General features: G+C 39.7%; 1 protein-coding gene across 1 annotated transcript in view; it reads right to left on the bottom strand.

The window, feature by feature from the left end:
* Positions 1–310: 310 nt before the first annotated feature.
* The window catches only part of ZNF654 (zinc finger protein 654), a 30,698-nt gene continuing 7,340 nt past the window's right edge, over positions 311–23,668 (bottom strand). Inside the window, exons 2-9 of the mRNA XM_066207720.1 lie at positions 22,389–22,534; positions 19,345–19,426; positions 17,943–18,078; positions 14,042–14,244; positions 13,162–13,301; positions 8,919–9,060; positions 5,133–7,446; positions 311–4,800 (exon numbers count right to left, since the gene is read on the bottom strand). Of these exons, the coding sequence (XP_066063817.1) occupies positions 4,793–4,800; positions 5,133–7,446; positions 8,919–9,060; positions 13,162–13,301; positions 14,042–14,244; positions 17,943–18,078; positions 19,345–19,426; positions 22,389–22,534 (3,171 nt within the window). The 3' untranslated portion in view covers positions 311–4,792. The remainder of the gene's footprint in view (positions 4,801–5,132; positions 7,447–8,918; positions 9,061–13,161; positions 13,302–14,041; positions 14,245–17,942; positions 18,079–19,344; positions 19,427–22,388; positions 22,535–23,668) is intronic.

Genomic DNA, 23,668 nt, shown 5'->3' with positions numbered 1-23,668 from the left:
TACTTTGCAAGTGCTACCCCTTTGGAGGTGATGGGGGTGGAAAGGGGATAATCTCAGAAGTAGGTTTCATTTTTTTTCTCTCTCTCTTTCTCATAACTCAGAATTCCCTTTAGAGTTTTTATTCAAACTTTTAATTGACTTGAGCATTGAGCAGGAACGGGCATTCCCAAAGGGGAAGAAACAGGGAAATTATTAGCCTATATAAACCAAAAGGTGAACAGCACTCTTGTAACAATAAATTGCTGGCGTAATTCAAGGAGTTACGACAAGAGCTTTAGTTGTATTTTCTCTCTCCTGTCCATCTGAGGAGGGGCAAAGAAGTTTATATTCGGTGTTAATATATTTAACAATGAATTTATTAAATGGCTTGTGTACACATTGCCATTTTGATAAATACTTCTGCTGGCAAAAGGTACCCGAGGCCTCTTACCCTTACACCCACATTTAACTTCCCCAGGCAAGGACCTTGTCAAAATTATTCAAAGTAGGAAATAAAGGTAAGTTTGAAGTTACACACAAAAAAAAAAAAAATCAACATCCAAAGTTTTCCAGAAGACAGTCAAAATGTGCAGTCAAACGACCCTAGGAATTTACAGGGCTATGAATAAGAAATCTAAATTACCCACTAATTTCAGATGGCAGTATCGAACTTTGTGAAGCAAAAGAAAAAATCAGCTGCACTGTCTTTCTGTCTGAACTTGAGAACCAACCAGAAGCAGAGAAACAGCTGGATTTGGATTTGGATTTGGATTTGGAGCCCTAGGAATTAACTGCTGCTCCCATGTTGAAGCTTGGTCTGCTCAAATCCAAATATCCACACACCTGGAACATCACGACCTGGCCTCTTCACACAGGTGCCACACAACCATCACGTACCAAACATTACACAGCAGCTCTGAACATCACAGCAGCATTTCCAGAGTGATTCTCCAAAAGACAAGATCAGTTTCTATCAACAACAAAGACAATGTTTTATTGAACAAATCTATGTACAGTACAAAAGGTTTTTAAAATGAAACACTACTGTAGATTTATTGCAGTTTGATGGCTCAGTTTTAATTTGTACTCTTATATAAAATGCAAAGTAAAATAATTTAACATTCAACAAGGAAGCACAAATTTCCTTTCTTGCTGAACCTGTAACAGCTTTTACAAATTAAGAGTCCCAAAATGCATACATTGCATTTAATCAGAAAGGTGTTATACAGTACCAAATAAATTAAGAAAATAGTAACACTACCACCCCCCTTTGGGTCTTTTGTCCATAGCACTGGTGTTAAACAATAAAAGAAATGAGTACAGCTGAACCTTCCATGTGATATTAAAATCACCAAGTTTAATGTTATAAATTATCCAAACTATACAATTCATATAATTTTAATGAATATGGCTAAATAACCAAAGTACCAGTGACCTTGCCCCACAGATATGACCACTTGCAACCTACTTTCAGTATTCCTTTTTTTTCTTTGTGAAAGGTGCCTACACCGAGCGGCAGATTTTTGAAATTAGAAACGACGTGACCTTCACAGAGAAACATGATAGGGTTAGAGGAGACACTCTTAAAGGAAAGTTCAAATCCAACGGGAGGAATGTTGTTAAATACAATTATGAGCACTGCATTGCACCAACTCGGATCCAACAAGGCTCCTAAGCTCATGTATAACTTCAGGCAGTTTAGGGCAGCTGGAGGCTTTCATTACACATGTGCTTCAGGATTTATTGAATCAAAGTGATGCATCCACCTTCAAGGATTTCCAATTATATCACACAATGCTGAATGTCTGGGGGGAAAAAAATCAGCCAGAAACCCTCCAGCTTTCAAGACTTGTAACCTGTTTTCAGCCTTAAAAGTTGCAGGCTTAGTATGGGGCAATACTCAAGAGAATAAAGAACCCTTAAAAAGCATGGAGAATTATTCCACACATGATCAGAATTATTCCACACATGATCCAACTATCTTTTTGCCTCTGATTAAAGCTGCTTAATTCTGCAACTATCTGAGAATACCAACAGGTATCAGAGAGTAGCTGAAAGAAAATGCAGTTGTCTTCTGAAGTGAAAATAATTATTTTAAAACGTTACCACCCACTTGCTACTTGAAGCCAATTTAACAGATTCCTGATAATTGTTAGGTGATGCTCATCTTCACCTACGTGAGAACTCATATTTCCTGTTCTCCAGAGTGTACACACTGAATACATGAGAGAAACAAATGGTGGTGTCCCAGAAAAGCATCTTTGAACAAAAAAATTACTTTAATGCAGGTACAAAAAATTATGGTCACAGTTTATGCATGTACACAGATGCATTTATCCATACACTTAAACCAAAGATAATACAAGGCTCAATCATGTTTTAAAAGCATCTTCAAACATATGGAGCTCCAGGGAAAAGGCAAAAAAAGCACCAAAGATTAAAAGGTACATTAAAAGGATTTTACACAAACATCTTTGTTGTATCTTTGTTGACTCAGTTTTCAGATACTTTAAAATGAACCTTTTTTGGTTTTTTCCCAAATATATTGAAGCAATGTCAAGCAAAGAAGGGGGAGCCTGGGAACATTCAACACAGTACCTGGGTCCTTAAAAATTAATTGGTATCTTGAAGGTAAAAAATCTGAAAGTGCATTTGTCTGATAAGGACCCAATTAACTTTATTTTTAAAACTTTTAAGGTATTTATACATGTAAATCTATATATAGTGTGTATATATGTATATATAATGAATGATGCAGTTAAATCAGGCTTTTTGCAATTGCAAAAAAAAAAAAAATTCTTTGGTGCCTCAAACATCATACTAATCTCTGGAAGTGGGCCATAACTGGGGTTCATGTAATGCACACATACCTGTGATCATAATTTTATAACCTTTTACATTAGTCCAACTCAAAGTTAAGGCAAAACTCTCCTAGAACTCAAGAGCATGATTTTGAATTTGCATTCTTTTTGCCCTGCAGGAAGGGGAAAGCGAGCGGAATCAATGCAAATACCTGTTCACTTCCACAGAGGGTTATTAGCAGAGACATTGCTGAATATTGAGTTGGTGATCCAGAACTACTTCACAGCCAATCTTACAGAGGAACCCTTGGGTTTGCGAGAGTGAGCCGCTGCTACAGCGAACAGGGGGTTTTATGCACCCCCTGATTTTTTACACATGAATTTTCACCCACCTGTTGATTTAAGCCCTGCACACACTGTGACGATCTCTTCAGTGACAGCTGAGCAGGAACAGTTGCTCTGGGCTGTGCTACATTTCTGGAATGACTCTGAACATCAGTTTTTACCTCTTTGCCTCCCCTGCCTGCAATCCCACTACAATTTTCATAGAACAGGATCCTAATTAAAAAAAAAATATTACGTGGCAAGACAGCGTGAGATAAATCAGAGGATAAATTAGCACAGTAATTGGACAATGTGCATGTTTGCCACACCTCTGCCTTAGGGTAGGAAGACCAACAATTACAGCGGCATCTTTTTGGTTTCAAAATCCTCTGTATTTCAGTTTTCCATATAGAATTGAAGGACTCCTATTTCCTGTCTTCACATCGTGGTTGTTTCTGTGAACAGTGAATTGTGAATAAAGTGCTTAACATTTAATTAACTCCTTCAGCAGCCTCTGGGAAAGGCTCTCCTTTCAAGGGATGCTACTAAATAGGACTGCAACGTGTCTTCAGGATTGAGGATCCCTGTTTTTCTCCTTCCTAGACAGTAAGTCTTGAGCTGGCCCACCATCATTCAGCAACATCACAGATGCGAAACAGGCTCTTCCTGACCTTTTTGTTCCCTCCAACCTGATGTGCTCTGCTTTTGTTTACCTGCTCAAGTTCTTGTCGGTCCTACCAACAGCAATTGTAATTACCTCTGTTATTGCAGAATATTAGTTTAACTCTGCTTTGAAACGCAAGCTTAACCCTCCCACCATTCTGGATTTGCTCCCATCAGCTGCTGCTAATAGCCACACAATCTACCACTTGTGCTGGTCTTCCCACACCTACAGCAGATGTTTCACAGGACACTTTTACCTCAGCCTTGCAAAGGGCTTCTCTTGCATGCATCTGATTTCCACTGTGTGCCAGCCTCACACCGTATCACAGCAACTCACTTTTTCCTGCTTGTTCTGTATTTCAAGTTTTTGGCTATTCCAGCATCCCATCTATCTCAAGATTTCCTTCCACGTTCCTCTTTGGATTCTGAGTAGAAGTTTATGAAACAAACTCCATGTTTTTGAGCAGGTAATGGACTCACACATTCAAACTTTGAGGGGAAAAAAAAAAAAAAAGAATGCATGGATTCTTTATGTATTTATCCACAAGGTAAGAACGTAACACTTCCTTGAATGATTCCTTCTCAGCTGTGTGGACAGACACTCACTAACCACACAAACTAAAGCAGCTTTCAGAACTGGTTGGTTGGATTTCCACAAGGCAATGAACACCTCTGCTTCCTCTGCCTGCTCACCTCGATGCCTCATTGTCCTTCAACTTTCGTGCTAGAAAAGCTGTGCCATTAAGCTTCAATCATACATTTGGAATGAACATGGCTTTTTTGGATAACTGGTACTTTGGGGGTTTTGTAGCAACTTTTCTGGACTCAAGACCTGCAGAGCTCCTATTACTCCTCTCTGTGAGTTTTGTCTAGAAAATGTGCTTTGTCTTTATCAAGGTCATGTTTTTCTATAGGAATTGGAGACTGCTTCATGATTAAGGCCAACTGGGAAACAAACTGATGCTGCTCCACGTAGTGTTTCCTTACACCACTCCTCATCTGATACTTCTCTCTACAACATTGAATCAGGCACCTGTAAAACACAAAAGATCAGAATGTAAATAATTCCTTCATCTAGCATACCCATGCTTACGTTTTCACCATATTCAGTTTCAAACATGCAAGGAAAGGACTGATTGATTGAATTGCCCCATTCTGTTTTGTCAGAAGTCTTTTCCATTAGTTTGCCTACAAATTCTCACCACCTCTTCCTTGTTCTGAACAGCATGCCCAGTTTCAATTTCCAATTTCACAGAGTACCGTGATTTAGTTAGTGTCTGTCTTATCTATTCCTGTTTTCAATACCCACTTTCTGATTGCTATTGACTGCCAAAGAAACCGAGAGGGAAGGACTGCAGGACTTACTTTCATCATCTGAATCGAATCCAAAGAGCGTCTGACACTTCTTTTGTGCAAGGTGAGCCTCAAGTGCTTCTGAATTACAGTAGATGGTCAAGCAGTTGCCACATCTAAATCTTTCTGATTTGCTACAGATTTTGTCTTGTTCAGAGTAAGCATCTACTTCCTCAGCCAAAAGTTTTCTCCGTTTTGGCATGCTAATGTAACGTTCATCAAGGTAGCTGGGAGGCAACGGTCTGACGTAGGGTTTCGTTAGGATGACACCGTATGAAGTAGTCTCTGTTGTCTGATTTGGTTTAGAAGGTACTTGCGAGGCCACGGGAGCATTATTTTGTGGGGCATCGTGACAATTCTGTAAAACTGGTAACACTGACCCGTTTTCTGTCCTTGTTTCATTTGCTACTCTGTCCAAAGGTATCTGGGCTGCCCTGGATGATGTCTGATCTGGGTCACTGTGCCCGTTGACCAGTTGGTCACTAACAACACTACAGTTTTCAGGATTTGGCTGTAACGCAGGTGTCTTTTGGTCTGTCAAACTTAAAACTGGAGCACTACCCTCAGATGAGCTTTCATTTCCATTGTGAATTACATTATTTGCTTTCTTCTCTACACTTTGAATGTATGTCTTTGGTTCTGCAGAATCCTTCCTTGACTTCCAGGTTGGAATTGGTAAATCGACAGTTTCTTTTTCGTTAACGGATTCATCGTTGTCTTGGTAACTACAGAGTTCTGAAGGATCATCTGAAGAATCTTTTTCACCTGCATCTTCTGAACATTCTGGGGTTTTATTTAAATAATGCTGAGCCTCGTGTTCATACAGCAAAGGGAGCTCCTCAAATAGCTCACAGCAGTTTGAGAAATTGCACTGAGCTTTGAACACACTGTGACTTTTTGTATGTTCTGCAAGCTCAGTCGACAGCTTAAACCTCTGATTACAATTAAAGTGTAAACAAAAGTAAACATTTGGATACACGTGCCTCTTCAGGTGGTCTACAAAATGTTGGGAATCAGCGAATTTCCTCTGGCAGAAGCGGCATTTTCCTTTATTCCATTTCATTATATGCTGCTGCACCTTCAGGTCGGTTGGATGAGTTTTTCTGGCGTGTTTGTTGAGGAATCTTATTTTTTTAAACACTCTAGCACAACCATTAGCAGGGCACTTAAAGGTTCCTTCCTCATCCAGAGCATCAACGTCTTTTTGAGGGCAAAACACTCCATTTACCTTATGCAGAACGGGTGACTCTTTAGTGGAGCTCTCATTGTCCTCAGGCAAACTCCCTGTACTTAAAGCATCAGGAACATTATTGAAACAGCTGTCACTACTGTTTTCAGTGGCATCATCCTGGTCACTTAGATGGTTTTTCACTACATCTAAAACCTGTTCTGCATTCTCAACCTCCTCTTGGACCTGATCAGAACTCGGAGCTACTGTAGCCTCTGGTTCGGTATCTTTGGAACCCTCAGAATTCCCATTTTCAAGAGTCACAGAAACACCAGAACATTGCACTTCCTGAAGAGCAGGAGCCTCCTGACCAGCCTCGAGAGCTGCAGCAAGATGCTGCCTTTCTATCTTCCTGACGTGATTCCGTAAGTGCTTCAGCATGAGTCCCTTCTGCCTGAACTTCCTGGTGCAAAGCACACAGGAGAAGCTGCCCTTTTTTTGGTGAGCTTGTGCGTGCTTCACTATGTGATCTCCGAGGAACTCCTTGTTGCAGATCACACAGCGGTGCCTTGGTTCAGTCTGATCCAACGTTTTGGACGCCTCAAGAGCTTGGTGGTTCTTTCTGGCATTCCCTTTGGAGCGGGCTCCGGAGCAGTTCCCAGGCTCAAGCTCCCCATTGCTGACATCCGTTAAACAGCCACGTTCCTCACCCAGAGCCCTGCACTCTGCCGTTTTCTCCGTGTTTGCAGGAGAGTTTTCCAGTGTACTTTCACTCAAGCCATCCAAGGCTTTATCCCCCAGTAGAGCTAAACAATTCTGCTTGATCATCAAGAAATTCCAGAACTCGGGGTCGAAAAACAATCCTTTCTTCAGGATGGGCAGCAGCTCGAACCGCACGCGGTTCTGAACAGAACTAGTGCACTCGTTGTACTCTTCATCTGCACATTTATACAAGTGTTCGACAGTGTAGTAAGACTCCAAGGTGCGCTCCAGGAAAAAGATGGAGAGGGCACAAATTCTGAGGATCTCCAGGTCATTTGGCAGAAAATGAGCGATTGCTTTATAAATAAGACTTTTCATGTTGGGATCTTCACGGAGGTCCAGCTGCAGGGCACATCCACATATCTCAACACAGATCTGAAGGCCATCTTCACCAACCTGCAGGAACGAAAGCACAGCGTGCATAAACAACACCCCAACATCCCACGTGTTTATATTCATCTACTGCAAAACAGGAGCTCGGAAAGCATCCTGCTACTGAACTTCATCCAAGGGCACGAACAGTTTTAAATATTGCTCAAACAAGGCGATAAACGCAGATTTAAAAATGGTTTGCACTGAAAGCTGTACAGCTACAAAGCTTCAGCTCTGCCCCATGCAGTTCTGTAGTTAAAGACAATTATTTGGGCATATAAACCAAAACTGCAAGAGATCATACCTGATCTATCAGTATCTTCTACCTGACCCTCCACTGCCTAGGCTGTTTCACACTGTAACTGGACACTTCCTCTATATTTTGGCCGTTCTAACTTTTTCAGCTTGAACTACATAAAAACCATGGTAATTGTGCTCACAGTTTTGAACAACCAGCAGGAGAACCATAACAACCCACGATCAAGAATTCTAAAAGGCTTCATTTTCCAAAACTGATGACCCATCCTTCCAATGAGCAGAATTCCTATTCCACACCTCAAGCTGGGGGCCCTGTCATGAACACGGAACTCAGAGGAATGATCAGAAATGCACTGCCCAACAGGCAGCAGATTAAAGTCAAAAGAAGTATGGGAAATTTAGAAATAATTAGTACCTCCTATTTTTGGGTTTTAACAAATACAGTCAAATGCTTCATAAGCAGGGGGTTGTTAAAAAACCAAAACTATTCAGATGCAAATAGAATTCTTAATATCACCAGAAGCATTTTAGAATGCTTACACTTGAACAGCAGCAAATTATTGCACTTAGATCTGACAAAATAATTTACAATTCACTTAGGGCGTAAAGTAAGAAGGAGCTCTGTTAAGTCAGGTCAATGATAAATAATATTTGTTGGGGAAGAACTCACAGGCCTGTGTGCAAAGCATTGCAAGTGACATCTTTTGCAGATGAGGCAGAACAAGACTGAGATGCGAAGCCTGAAATACAGCACAATTTTCTGAAGCAAAAGAATGTCTTCCCCTCTATTATTCTGCCTTTTTCTTTACGTTATATTAAGTAATTTTTTCCAGATTTGATTAGAATTGGTAAAAGGATTCAGAATTTAACAAGGATGAAGGGTACATAGAATTACATAGACCCTATTTCCTTAAGAGGTCAGGCTGAGAAAAAAACCCCAACCCAACCAATAAATCATTCACATATATTCCATGGACTTATTCCTCAAACTTGCTGCAGAAACAGAAAAACTCAGAATTCAGTTAAAAAAAAAAATAAATCTTAAAACCACACAAGCAACCATAACACTGAAGCCCATTCTGGAACCTGACAGAATTTTAAAGATAATATTGTGTCCTTCCCTAACCCCTCTTTTTAAAACTTTCCACCAATAGTGGTCATTACACAATATAAACATCACTTCTCTTTAACTGGTTACCAAAAGAATGGTGGATGAGGTAAAAAGAAACGGAACTTACTTCATCCTTAATGACTTTCATGAAAGGGAAAATTACTCTGACATTTGTAGCAATTCTTAGAAGCTGGTAGCACTGGTCCACAAATACTTGTTTTGATGGGTTTGATTTGAGCTGCAGTTTACTCCAAATGAAGATCAGGTCCCTATTAGGTAGAGAATAAAATATTCCAATTACATTGAGTTTTAGAACTCTCTCACTAAGCACAATTCATTACTAAACACAATTATTTGCATATTCTGCGACTAAAATCCTATTTGAGGGTGTAATACTGATCTAATTAACACCACAACCGCACACAACGGAAAATGCAACTTAATTACTTCGTTAAAGCATTCAGGGTCTCTCCTATCACCAGCCAATTAAATATTCAACAAAACATTCATGCATTCAGCTCAGTTTCAGAGAAGTGCTCAGTAAAATCAGATGCAACAGCACCTAGCCCTCGACACCACAGGCAATAAACATCTGCGTGCTCTTGGGATTAAGTCACTTCCAGAACAAGCATGAAGAGTCCTTCAGGAAAAGAAGCTTTTGAATGTGAAAAGTGGAAGCAGCATAGGAAGCTCCTGATGTGTCAGGAAATAGTGATGTCCTCCAGTTATGACAGCACGATTTTCCGCCTAGAGCAGTTACACCAAAGTTTCTGGCTCTACAGCTATCCTACATCTCCACGATCTGCAGCCAAATAACATTCCTGCCTGAGAAAAGGAAATGTAAGAACAGGTCAGTGCTAAACTCTGCACAAGTGATGTGTCAGCCTGTAAAATAGAGCTAACTGAAGTTTACAGCATTAAAGTTCAGTGCACTCTTAGGAAGGCAACTGGGCTAACTTCTAGTCACAAGAAGATTTGCCAGCACAAAGATCTCCCACAGGGGTAGCTCTAGTTAGAAATCCCACCACAACGTCACAATGAAAGCAGGACCCATTGCCTTCCATTTTCTGAAGGAAGATACTTTCCTACTGCAGCAGCCTCCTCCCTCAGAAAACAAACCTGGTGACTGGCAAAATATTTGCCTGATTTCCAGCGTCAGACAAACCTTTTGAGATAAAGCTTCTCTTTAGTGAGCTCAGAGCCTTAATGAAGGGAACTGACAGAACTGCCTATGAAAAAACCAACTCCACTTTTAAGTTCAGGACAGCTCTAGAATTCTGCTTGACGTCGAGACCTTGATTGTTTTCTTTCATTCAGAACCCAAGAGAACTAAAGTTGAAAGAAAGATCAAGCTTATGGGGAAAACTGAAAAGGGAGACCTATAAGCAGCTCTACACACAAAACAATTAGTCTTTCTGGTTTTCTAAAGATACAAACTGCTCACCTCTGCCTTTACCAGGCTGGAAACCTGAATTCTACATATTTGCAAACTTCATATGCATGTTTGAAATTAGTGTCTTCATGCACTAAACCATTCTTAGCAACTCAGCAGAAGTCTCAACCTGAAGTACAGAAGTAAGAACTGAGTATTTTTTGCTGTTATATGTTACAATTCAATAATCCATCTCATTCTCTGCTTTTCCTCACACCATTTCAGAGCGAGTCATTTCTATACTAATCCCAGAGAACGTGAGAAAAAGCAAATTATTCTCCTGAGAGATTAGTGGTTAAAGGGGCTTGCTGTGTGTTCAGACAAGTGCTAGGCTGGCACAAGGAAAGAGCTGAAAAAGGAGAGCAGAAAACTGGAAGCAGGAGGAAGAGCTGCACGGGTGAAGAACAAGGTGTTACCCACCATTTACCTGGACCCTGACATGAAACAGTATTTTAGTCTTTTAGTTTTATTTTTCTATGTCAATACAACGGCTTCTCCTTTTCAAGTCCGTTTCTGACTTTGTTGGGACAGATTAAATTGTTATTGGGAGATCACAGAACCTGGCACCTCTTTACCAGAGGCAACCACCCATTCCAGCCTCTTGGCTATCTCCAAAATACCAAAACCACACTGTGCCTCCACCAGCAACATGAAATGATGGTTAAACCCTCCCTAACTCAGGTGGATCTAAACCCTTTGCTACTCTGATTCAGTGGGGAACATGATTTGCCAAAAGACTGATCAAACCCGTGGTAAAAATTCTTTGACTTACTTAATTTACTGCCTAGGAAGCACCTGAAAACAGCCAAAATAGCATTCAAAAATCATCTGTCAGAGAAGGAAAGCCATCTGTGCCTGCTCCATCAAAATATTGTGTGTCTTCCTAAAGAGACAACACTTGGATAGAAAGTATTATGAATTGATTTCTTACCAGTACTTTGCACAAAAATATTTATAGTATGACCAAGCACAGCTTGCTGGATGATTTCATTTCAGAAAAATAATTTCTTCATCTGAATCTAGAATTTCTTCTTAACATGAGAGAAAATTTAGTTTTGTGACCAAGCTGCTTAAAATTAATCTTCCTCCAAGATGACAGCTAATGGTTTTAGCTTGAAGATTTCGTATAGGCTGTAGCAAATATCTGCTATTTACAGCTTTCTAATCTGTTTTCTTGCTTTATCTTTGCTGGTAATGTAAGCAGCTAGATCTCTGTTAGATCTGCAAGGCCCTCAGTTCCAGACAAGGTGAGATGATTAATACTGTGCTGGAGACATTAAAATCATCCCTGGGGAAAAAACAGACTCTGTAGGTTAATTTAACCTGGCTCCTACTTCTTCAAAAAGCTGGATCACAGTATAGTCATGCCTTCACAAGCTTTGCTGCAGCTTCCATGATCTATTAAGTATCACACAGAGTTCTGGCTGGGAACACAATTGTTAAGGCTCAGCATCTGTGAAGAATGAAACATCTGTTTGAGCCGCACAGACATAACTGCTCTGAATTCTCTTCCAAAGATCCTCAAGTTCTATATTCTGGATAAATTAAAATACTGAGAGATGCCAAGATTATTTCCCCGAAAACCAGGTATTAAACATACTCGAGCCTCTACAGGAATTTCACCTTTGACATCTGCTTTGCCAGAACACGGAGAACATAAAAAGAGATACACCTTGCTTTGAACAGCAATTTCAAAAATGGATGATGCAAAACTCAATGAGCAGCTGGGTAAGAGCAAGGTCAACATGTTACTACAGCAAAAGGAGTTTTAATTACAATATTAAAAATGCATCTCTTCCAAGTGTGAATGCCCCAAACAGAAAGCACTAATCCATAGAGGTTCCACCTGTACTTTCCTAGTAAGAAATTGGGAGGTGCAGCTTTTGGGCAGGAATCAGCAAAGATGGATTTAATTCCCACTGAGCTCACACAAATTCTACCTTTTCGGTTGAACTTCATCTTTCCTACAGGGACAGCCCTGTCCATCTTTTCCTGGACAGACTGGATGAAAAATGTCAGTAGCTATTGCCAACACATAAATGGATCTCATTATTATAATCCCCATGGTTTTGATTGAGCAATTACTCATCCAACAGTCCAGTAGTCAAGGAAAAATATTAATATCCAACCAAACATTATCGTATCTAACTTGCATTGATTTCTCAAGACAACAAAGCTCTGTGTTTTCCTGGAATCTTGGAACACAGAAATCCAAGGTAGCTTCTGAACTCAACACTAAAATTAGTTAGACAGATTGACTAATTTGATCTCTATCAAATCCTTGCTAGGATGTTTTGCTTTAATTACATAAACAAAGCATTTTTTAGCAAGGAATGCAGACGTTCCTTTAGGTACAGAAATTATACAGGCTCAACAGGATTATATTCCTCAGCCATCTTTCAGTCCTCCAAATGATGAAATTCGTTGACAACTCTCTAGAAAACACTTGTTAGCCCCAAAAACAAGTCCAGGTATCAAGATAACTGAATGTGTATGAAGACACCTGCAATGTTTTCTAGAGAACCCCATCTAGGTGACCCCTCTGTCCATGACACCCAAGTTCCCATAATTAACAGCACACTTCCAGCACCATACATTCTCTTTTTAGGCACATTGGTGACACACTGCAGTCACAGAGCAAAATATCTACTTGGCTAAAGCCTACAGACTGCATTTTGCTAACAATAAATGCTACATTTCTAGGTAAGGTATGTAAAGGTTCACTTTTCTGTAACTTTGAAACAGGAAATAAGAGTTATAAACCATTAGGCTACCCTGCATATATAGGATTGTGTGTAAAAGGGCAAACGGGCACAACAGAAGCACCAGGAACATTGAAAAATCATTTTTATCCGGTAGTTTTAAGTTAGGTGAGTTTCATTTTGGCAATAAGCATGTACTTTCTGCTCAGCTGCTTCCCCAGAAATAAAGTATTTACCATATACAATACATGTCCCCATTTTGGAGCTGTGGGACTAGGAAGGATTCACAAAGCTGTAAGGCTAAGGTAGTCTTCCCTTCTTTTTCAGTGTTGCAGATGATCTCAATTCCACTCTTGCAATCAGTCCTCAACAAGTGCTATACAATTAAAATAAAATCGATTTAGATCAATTTGCTGATATGAAATCAAAACCAATCAGACCTTGCACTACTAAAAAAACTTCAGGAATTGCTATTAACACAGGAAGGATGTCTTTGGGATGGCTTTAGTGTACATCTAGAAGTAAAGATTTTGGAGCTATTTCGAGCTCTTTCATATTTCTTAGAGTAACGACCATCAGAATGATAGTCTGAGAAATTAAAACACTACACAAAAGCTTTTTTGCTTGCTCTTGCCACCTTTTGGTGGCTTGTTCTTAGAATAAGGTTAAGAAAAGCACTGTTACATACTAAGTGCCATCAGTGATAAAACAGGGCCACATTCAGCTCAAGTGTCATTTTACATATTGGGGCATCATTAAAAAACTTAACAAAACTATATAACGTATGATTAACATCAATTAGGCTCAAATGCTTTTACTAAAACAGTCAATACATTGAAGTTACAAAATATTTAGGGAATATATCTACAATACTTGACCAAAAAACTGCATTTAGGTCAACAAGATCTGTAGGCGCTCCACATTCAACTTTTCCAAGTTTAAGCCAGCACTAAGTTTAGCAACACCAGCGGGGCTGCCTGATTTCATCACATTTGGTTCCACAAAATCAGGGTTCCACATGCTCCTCTTGACAACTCGTACACAGCAAGTATAAAGCACCACTTCATTTTCAAAAAAAAAAAAAAAAAGAAAGAAATGTATACTGACAAACAGTACCTCCTGGAATAGCTGATCCTCTAATGGTGACATATAAAGACAGGTGAAAAGAGCTTGATGGAAATACAGATCTTTACTGATATCTGGATGATTTATGCAAGATTTGATAAGAGCCATTGCCTCAGGGATGCGTTCACAGGCAATAAGGTATCTGGCACGGAGTTCAAAGAACAGTGGATTTTCAGAGCTTAAATATTTGTTAACTGCACAGAAAAGAAAGATTTAAAGGTAATTAGAATATGAAGTCCAAACAACAAATATATCTAAAAGTTATGTTGCTTTTAATAACAAATAATACTAAGGAAAAATAAAGGCTCTGCTAAAAAAAAAAAAGTCTAACAAATATTACATTAAATACCATAAGAAATCTGTCCTCCTGCTTGGAAACAAATTGTTATTTTTCTTAAACCTGTAATCTATTTCAGTATTTTGTTTCTAACAGGTTAACACAATGTGCTGCAAAGGATTGGTAATATTTGTATTACATAGAAGCAGATGTGAGCATTTTAAAGAAAGAAAATTCCCTCCTTTCTCAGCAGTGGAATCCATGTGACTGTCAGAAGTACAGGATTGTCACCACTTCCTAAGCTGTAATTATAAACATTTATAAAAAGCTCAAGATACTCATTATCCATTAAAATGTGAGACCTCAAAGTGGTGAAAAAAGTTACCTATAATACACATGCTACTGCCTTAAGCAGCTTTGAATGCCTTAGTTTTGCTTTCTAGGAAAACATATCTTCCTCTGAAAGTGCTACTGGGCACAACTCCTATCTAAACACCTTTAAATTCTGGCTCCTAATTTCTGGAAACTTGTTTTTCAGCTCTAAAAGATAATCTTAACACTAATATTTGAATGACATCATTTTGAGTGAGACACTGAAAATACTCAACACTGAAGTAACTGGAAATTCAGAAATACCTAGAAGACACGCTTGGCATCTTTATTATAAAAGATCACACAAATTGTAGTATTTCTTTGGATTAAGAGTTAAAACATCACTCAAGGCTACAACTGTAGTATTTTAGTGTTTCATGTTTTAAAGAAAGAATGAGATCGTCAATTTAAAGACAGTGAAAGCTGAAAGTTCATCTTTTAGAAGGAATCTGTATTAAATACAAGCAACTTAAAGTGATATTTAAGAAATGGTTACTAAAGACCACAATCTGAACAAAGATTTTTTTTTTCCCCAAAAATGAAGAGATTACTTGTACAGTAAGCTTTCAGTTAAAGCATTTATTTTAAGGATTGAAATAATTCCTTACACTCAAACCCAAAATTTCTCTAACATCTTTATTTTTAGGCAAGCTAGCAGTGTTCCATGCTAATGAACATTTAAGCAGCACTATTCAAGGTGTCAGGTTTCAATTTGATTTGTTAACAGATGCACTGTAAGGAAGAAATATCCCATTCCCACTGTCCATTAGCACTTTGGAGAACAAACTCAGAAAACAACAAGACTAAAAAGAAAGCCTAATGTGTCTCATGGTGGTGACGGAATGCAAGAAAAAGTCATTATAGGGATAAGTCCTTAGTGTAAAGGCCTCTCCTTTTCTGAATTACCACCCTTAGGATAATAAACCACACCCTCTGTTTTGTATGCAAGCGTTACCCAACAGATTACTGAAAAATAAGGCTGGAAATACTCACCTTTGTTAAGTGCTAATGGTAAGGAAATGCTGCCCATCTAACAAGTGGCTGTAACATCCTTTTCCCTTAAAGGAGGGAGAACTGCACTCCAAAGCACAGCTCAGCCTGTTCTACCATCCCCACTTGGGGTGGGGAACTCTCAGGTCCCTTCTGCTCCAGAAATGAGACTGACAGCCTCCCATCCCAGGGAAGGGCCTCTCCATACCCTACACCACTGCCAGCAGGAGCTCCCAAGGATGGGGCTTCCCACAGCCTGTTTTCAAATAGCTCCACTGATGCAGCTGGCAGGGCAGTGCTCCCTTCCCTGTCCTGCAATGTCCTATTTTCCCAGGGCAGCACACAGAGCTCTTCTAACCCCCCAGCCAAAGACAACTGCCAGCTGCAGCCGCGTTGGGCCAAGCCTGTGATCCACTGAGAAACAACATTTCCTCTCACTCAGGCAGTGATGCTTTGCTTTAGAGCAACAGACATCCACCACCACCTCAGAAACTCATTAACTGCATCTCTGTCATGCTCTCTTCTAGATGTTCACCTTTTTCTCCCTAGTCCACTACAAGCTGGTTGTTCCTACGTTTCAATCCTACTATTTTTCTTTCAACTCAATGACTGCTTTGTCTTACAGCCATCTCCAAACAGATTGTGGCATCTCAAAGGTGACTACAGCTCATGGAAAGACAGACATAGAGAGGTCTGTCTTGGCCTCAGCTTCTCCATGGAGTTAACGAATCCAGGACAGTATTATGTAGTTCACACAAACTGAGTTTTGCAAGGAACGGTTGGTGATTCAGCAATAACAGGCAGTTTTTCCTGTTTAGAATATCCCCCGAGGGAGCCACAGGGCCAAGTTTCAAAATACACACTAAACACTGCTAGCCTATAAGGCAGCACAGGATGTTTGCTTTGTGTAAGAGTTCACAAGAATCACAGTTTAGAGGAAGCGAGAGGACGAAAGAACTACGTTCAAAATATAGTCGTCTAAAATAAAATGTTTGTCAGCACAGATGAGACGTGGCAAGGGGGTATCAGAAGATAAAAGGAGAGAAAATCTCTCAGCAGAGGGGAAGGAGATGCAGCCTGAAACAAAAGGGACCAAAGTGCTCATCTAGTGACTACAGGTCTCACTCCTGCTCTGCCAGGTTAAAAACAAACATCCTCAAGCTGTTACCCATCATAGAGAGGATTCATGATGATCAAGAGAATCTTACAGCAATGGACTGAACTAATTCTTTGCTGGAGAGATGGAGATTGAGACTTAATTCCACATCATGATCACCAAAATCATGTGATGCAGAACAAAACAATGTTCATCTTGGTTTTCATTTCGTTTCTGTAGGTATTTGACCAGAACTTTATGAGATATCTAATAAAAATCATGGGTAAATCTGTTGCTCAAGCAGTTGCTTCACAAAAGAGAACAGCAAAGGCATAATCACATTAATTTGCTATTAATGTGAGCTGGACCCTGACATGAAACTGAGCTGTCCTGACTTCAGTGCTCTTCCTCTCCCTCAATAAACACACTGTCACAAACACAGTGATGAGTCTGCATCAGGCACTACACCATACTAACTAGAGAAGAACTGGCATTTTCCATCACTATCAAATCAAAATGACATTCAAGAGCTCCCCTGTGAACACTGTTGGTTAACATGTTAGTAAAAACTTTACTGCAGCTTGGGTATTTTTCCTCTCAGGACCTTTCATTAACATTCCAGTGATCCTGTTCCCATGCACTGCACCTTTCCCAGCTCCAGGAATTACATATCCATAAACAGAAAGCAGCTGTCACATGTAGCCATGGGCATCTTTGGAAACAGAACCAAGAAAAGCCACAAGACCGAGTATTTACAACTGAAGAGAATAATTAAATGAGTCAGAGTGCCAGGAGACAAATACACATCAGATCCTCTCCCATCATGTTATTTCAGGAGTCTAACCAAAGTCAAGTTGGCCTCCATGCTTTAAGTGTACACTTAGATTTGGGAAATCCACCCTAGGAATTTTATGAACTGCCCCATAGCTGCCTGTGTCTGACCAATCTGACCTCTACATTATAAAAGCAGACTTAAATTGGAAAAGAAATTCAGATTTCTTTCAAACAAAAAAAAAGGACCAGCACATTTGACTACAGAAAAATAGTTAAAACACTTTGCAATGCCAGCTGATAACACCTGACCTCATATATTTTAAAAAAGCATAACTGAACACATTTTTCAGTACTCTAGCAAATTATTGTGATAAATGAAGTACCTAATTCCTGTGACACGGGCTTTGCTTTAAGAATTGCTTGTAATACTGGATCCTCCCATGGTCCACCATCTCGAATGATTCGAGTCACTAGTTCCAGGTTCAGATTCCTGTATTTATTTAGGAGGTTCTGACATTCCTAAGTGCAAAAAGAGAAACAATTAGAAAGAATAAAAAGATATTGTCTAAAATTAGTTAGGCTATCCCAAAGTTACACAAACCAAGAAACCCATGCATGGCCGAGTAGTTCCTCAGTCAGTAATTTGAGCTGCAAAGTCTTTCCTTGACCATACAGAAAGCCATAAAGCAACAACTGATGTTATCTAAAAACAGCAGTACACAACTGCTGAAGGTCGAATTCGTGGCTTCTCCAGCCCTCAGAAAGAGCCTTCCATTTGTATAACAAGGCAAAACAAACTTGGATTGGAGATATTGCTGGCACACACTGAGACAAGTCCTCACCTCATGGCAGCCTGCACAGATTTAGACATGTTGAGCTGGATTTGTGCTTTCTGAGGGAAAAACTCAATTAAGCCATGAGTCACCAGCCCTCAAGCAATCATTTTTCTCCAGATTTCTACGTAACAGGAATTATGTTTGCCTGTAACATCATGGAATGCTTTGGCCAGCCATGATTTTCACATGTCAAGTTCCCTCTCATCCCCGCACCTTATTTGCTGTAGAATTGTCAACACCATGAATCAACAGTAAATTTTAGTAATGAGAAAGTTATCTAATATTGAAACAAAAGATGCAGCAGAAGGATGGCTTCCATCCACATACAATTACCTGCTTTTCACTGCCAGTTTCATTACACAACTGATGCAGAAACAGTACTGGCACGTTAATTTGTAGACGCAGCCATCAACAGGTATCAACATAAAAATAGCAAAGGAAGAGCTTTTTCTCAAACTGCGGTTCCATAAGCAGCATTAATAGAGACACAAGCCAGGTTTTTATCCTTCTCATCCTTTCTTTCCCTACAAAGTTTCCTCTCGTGGTGGCACAACCCCAAGAATCTGTCCAGGTATTAAAAAAACTCAAACCAAACCCCACACTTACCTGGCAAAACAAGTTTTTAATCCAGGGTCATTTACCTTATGCAGTCGTACATAGACATGTCCCAATCTACCCAAGAATAGAACAATTTAAACTCTCCATGTTTATGCTGACTTGAAGACTTCATTGTGATGAAGCTTCAAGTTGAAATCTACCGCTTAAAACCAGAGGGGAAACATGAGATTTCATATCATGAACTCAATGACATTAAGCTCTAAATAGACATCAACAAGCAGAGTTTCTTTCACTATCACGGCACGTTTCCTTCAGGTCACATATTCACAAAAACTGTCTTTACATCTACTAAAGTAAAATTAACAGTTTATATGAAAGTAGGCAACACTACCTGGATTGAACCTAAAATATCTTTCAAAGGATCTTCATAGAACTCATCCTTCCCGAAGAACAGCAGCAATTCAAAAAAACTCCTAAAAAACAGAAGCAGTGACACGTCAAACTAAAAACATTGACTCACAAAAATGAAACTACTTTAAGTCTCTTACTTTTCCCAGCGCTCAAACCAGAATTAGGAATTCTGTGAATTCTAGACTTGTGCCCATGTGGAATCACTCAGAGGTTTATGGTGGCAAACAATTCATGTTTTCAGGTGCTTTTTACAAACACACTTCATTTCATTTCAGCTGTCTTGCCACGACTGAAGTCTCTCTATGAAGATGTTGGTTTAAAGGTATTAACTATTTTATCTTTTCAAAAAAAACTTTTGAAGATTATTTAGCAAGGGACAGCTTTTGTGCAAATAGGCAAACAAAACTACATTCACCTTCTGTGTGGCATTCAAATTCAGACAACTTGAATTTTACCACCGCCAAGTTTTTAAGCAGATCAGGTCTCTGCCCAGCAAGATGAATTCACAAGTGTTACCCCAAAAAAGAGGTGGCAGAAATGGGTGAAGAAAGGACTAATACTTTCAAAAGCTGCTTAGATTCAAACTGATTTGTGGCCTCCATGGTTCTTATCATCTTAAAACACTGATCTAGCATTTTATTTATGTCCTGTTCCAGAAACAGAGAAGGCTGGTAAAAAGCAGTTTTCCAGATCTCCTTTCAATTCCGGTTTTCCTTTATAAAAACCTCCTTCCAGAAAATGCACTTGGGAGTCAATTCAATCAAAAACTTGGCAGGCAGAGGAGCTCGTGGACCTGCAGTGCAACTGTTACTGTTGTGCCTGAAGATTCTGAGAAATTTCATTTCTACCTGGAAGAAGTACCAGGCAGGCACTGCACTAATGAGCTGAAATTGCTGATTGAGAAAGTCAAGAGCAGCAGGCAAGAACTGAGCAGCTCTCAGAGGGACAGGCAGGACTTCAAAAAACTATTGTGCAAATGAAAGGCTTTTTTTTTTTTTTTTTTGCCTCAGGAACACTTTAAGGATTAGTATGCATTTTAAAATGTCTTAATACTCACAGACAAAATTTAGTTTTCTATAGGAATAATGGAAAAGCACCATAAAATTAGATTTCCAATAGATTATGCTGAAGCGTTGGGGTTTTTTTTCTAACCAATGATTAATTATGCCAAAAACAGGCTTAGAGAAATAGATACAAATTTATTATGTTCAGTGACAGAATTTCTCTCAAGGCTAGGTCTTTGAATCTCAATTCAAACATGCAATGGAAAAACAATCCCTACCCAAATAAGTACTTGGTTCTGAAAAAACATTATCTCATTTCACATTAAACAAAATTTTGCAGCAGACTTGACTCTCAGGAAAGGTCAGCCATGAGTCATCTGGCAAGCAACCAAACTGGAATTTAAATAATAAGACAAAACTAGTTAGAGCAAGTGATGCATGCATGCTTGCATTTAAATTTGCTTTGACTGATTTAAAAAGAGGAGGATCCTGCAAAAAAAAAATATCTAGAAATCAATAGTAAACAAGTGTAACCTGTGATTTTCTGCCTTTTCAATGCACCTGCTCACAGTCTAATAAAGGAAGCCATCAAAATATTTTTATTTCCTCATCACCGGTCTCCAGTTAAAATTCCTCCAGTCAGTTCCAACTCTGTTTATCTCAAAACTGTCTGCAGCACTGCATATCCACATTTATAGCCATCCAGAGTGATCACATCACTGCTTTGGCATCAGAAGATTGCCTAAAATCACCAGTGTGGCACCAATATAAAAAAAAACCCTGATATTAATGCAGATGCTGCTTCATTTGATAGGAACAGCAAGAAGATTATTAAGTATAAGGAATAAAGCAGTTGCTCCTGTTAACAGTTTACGGTCTGGTTACCAAGGAAATCTTACTCAAGGATGACAATACAGTCAGGCAGAGTTCTGCTCTCCAAGAACTAAGATCTAATATGCACTGAATTTTCAAAAGAGATTGGAGCCAGGTTGCCCAGGTAACTGCAGCTACTAAGCCCTGGGATCCCTTTATATCACACCACATGCAAAACTCTGCCAGCCAGGCAGAAGGATAAATAATCTGACACCCCAGAATGGAAGCAAATCTCATGGAGTAAACCCAGTCTCAAAAATCAAAACAGACGAGGGTGACAGGAACTCAGTGACCAATTTACTTCTCAATTACCAAAAAAATACCTGAACTTCCACCTTTTTACCTCCCAAACGTTGCTATTTAAAAGTACGTATGAACATGGTTTGAACTTGGAGGTTTTTTTCCTTAAAACTGGTTAAAAAATCCACAGCAACAGATGTCACCACGGTTTGATGAAACTTCGAAAATTGTGGCCTTATGATGCCAAAGAGAGTCCTCTGTCAGTTTCACACACACAAAAAAGGAAACGCCCACAGCGAAGCTTCATCGACATTTAAAGACGGCATTTATTTTTCTTTATGTACCTATTACCCTGACACTACCAGTCCTCGAGTGGGAAAATGACCAATGCATCAAGAAAATTGAAATTAGAGCAAAAATTTATGACACGACGCCCTGCAATTCTTGAAGCTGAATGTGACTTTGGGTCAGTTAACTGCAAGAGAAGTAATTCCCACAAGCGTTCTGATGACACAAACATAAAAATCCGTACAATTTCAAAGTCATTGACTTCTTTCTTAAGAAGTACTTAGCTTATTACATCACTAGAAGTACAGAAGTAACAATTTGAGATAATGATTTAAAATTATCTACTGGCAAAGGTTGGCCTTCAAATACCCCAAAATAAGGTTATGATGATCACTTATTTCTTAGATTATTCATTTTGCCAGACATCCCTTATGAGAAAACACCGCCGCAGCCAACTCAAATATTTAACGAAGGTACAAAAGGGATGAAACTAAAATAAATTCTTGGTTCTGTGTAGCTACACCACCTGTCAAACCCCTGTTGGGAGCTCTGAGGATCCGAAACCCCTTCTGCTGTGCTGCTGTAAAGGAAGGAATAACAAAAAACAAGAAGTACTCACAAAGCAAGGCTGCTGAGCACATACTGCACGTGCTCGCACTCGGCCGGGAAGGACACGCAGGCGGAGGTGAAGCAGCACAGCGCCGTCTGCAGCACCTGCAGCTGAGGCAAAGGGACCTGCCACCTCCCAGCATAGTCCTCCACAACCTAGGCAAAAACATGGAGACATGCATTATTACCCAAGGCATTCTCCTGGGGCAGAAAGAGGAAGCGGTGAACACTATACCTGCTGTAGCTCCCCTCCTTCTCCCTCAAGAGCGGAGTTTGTAACCTAAAAAATTTGACCGTTTTCTGGTTTATATCCGGATTTATATCACGAAAAGAGTATCACAAGGGACCTCCAGCTATTCTTTTCAGAGGATAAAACAGGAAATACTTTTTCTTATGCTGTACCACAGGAGATATTGCACTCTGCATTTAAACACCAGTTTTTATTTTGCAAGGGGATGCAAATTAGAGAGTCTGTAACTATACCCAGACGTTCGAGTCTAAAACCTTTCCAAGAGGGGAAAGAGTAACCTGCGCTCTTCCAGCCTTTATGTCAGCAGAGTCACAAACATTCCACTCCTCCTTATCTGATCTAATGAGTAAATTTGGCTTTATTTAGACATAGGATGGATCTAAGGCAACAGCAGCTGAGATGGATTCATACTTCACATGTCAGTTCTAAGTTTTCCAAACTCATTTTAATAATTTGTTTGAAAAACTGTTAGCTTAATGCAGCAAATATCTAGGTCAACTGAAGAAGAATTAGCAGACCTGCAGATAAATACTCTTCCTCTTAAGAAGACTAACCATTTTATAAGACAGTCCTGCCTCACAGATCTATCAAGAGTTCCCTGAAATAGTTTTAGCCAAGTCCCTTTTATAGAAAACCACAAAAGCCTTAGAAAAACAAAGTAGACAGAGAGAGAAAACATCCTTTAGAGGTGTGAGCCTCCAAAAGGTCAAACAAAGGTGGAAACAAAGCATCACCTCCCACCAGGATGTTTCACAATGCTTGCACCTCATGGCCACAGTACAGACATGTTCATAAATTATTTCAAGCAATAAAACAACATTTTGTGTCCTACTGGACAGCCCTCACCCGAACACAATGTAAGCTCGATGAGGAATTAATGTGGAGGGAACATCTCCTCCCCAAAGAATGCCATCAGCTCCTTCCTCTGCCACACAAACACCAGAGCCAGCAGAGGAAGGAACACAGCAGCAACACCACCTTGGCCCGGCAGCTGGTCTGCAACTCGGATGTACCAAAACAGCTTCCCGGCAACACTCCCC

Source organism: Chamaea fasciata, unplaced genomic scaffold (genome assembly GCF_029207755.1).
Source record: "Chamaea fasciata isolate MVZ Bird 193981 ecotype frontalis unplaced genomic scaffold, bChaFas1.0.hap1 SCAF_2, whole genome shotgun sequence".
NCBI classification, from domain to species: Eukaryota; Metazoa; Chordata; class Aves; order Passeriformes; family Sylviidae; genus Chamaea; species Chamaea fasciata.
The sequence above is the reverse complement of the archived record's forward strand: the minus strand, read 5'-3'. Positions and strand labels throughout refer to the sequence as shown.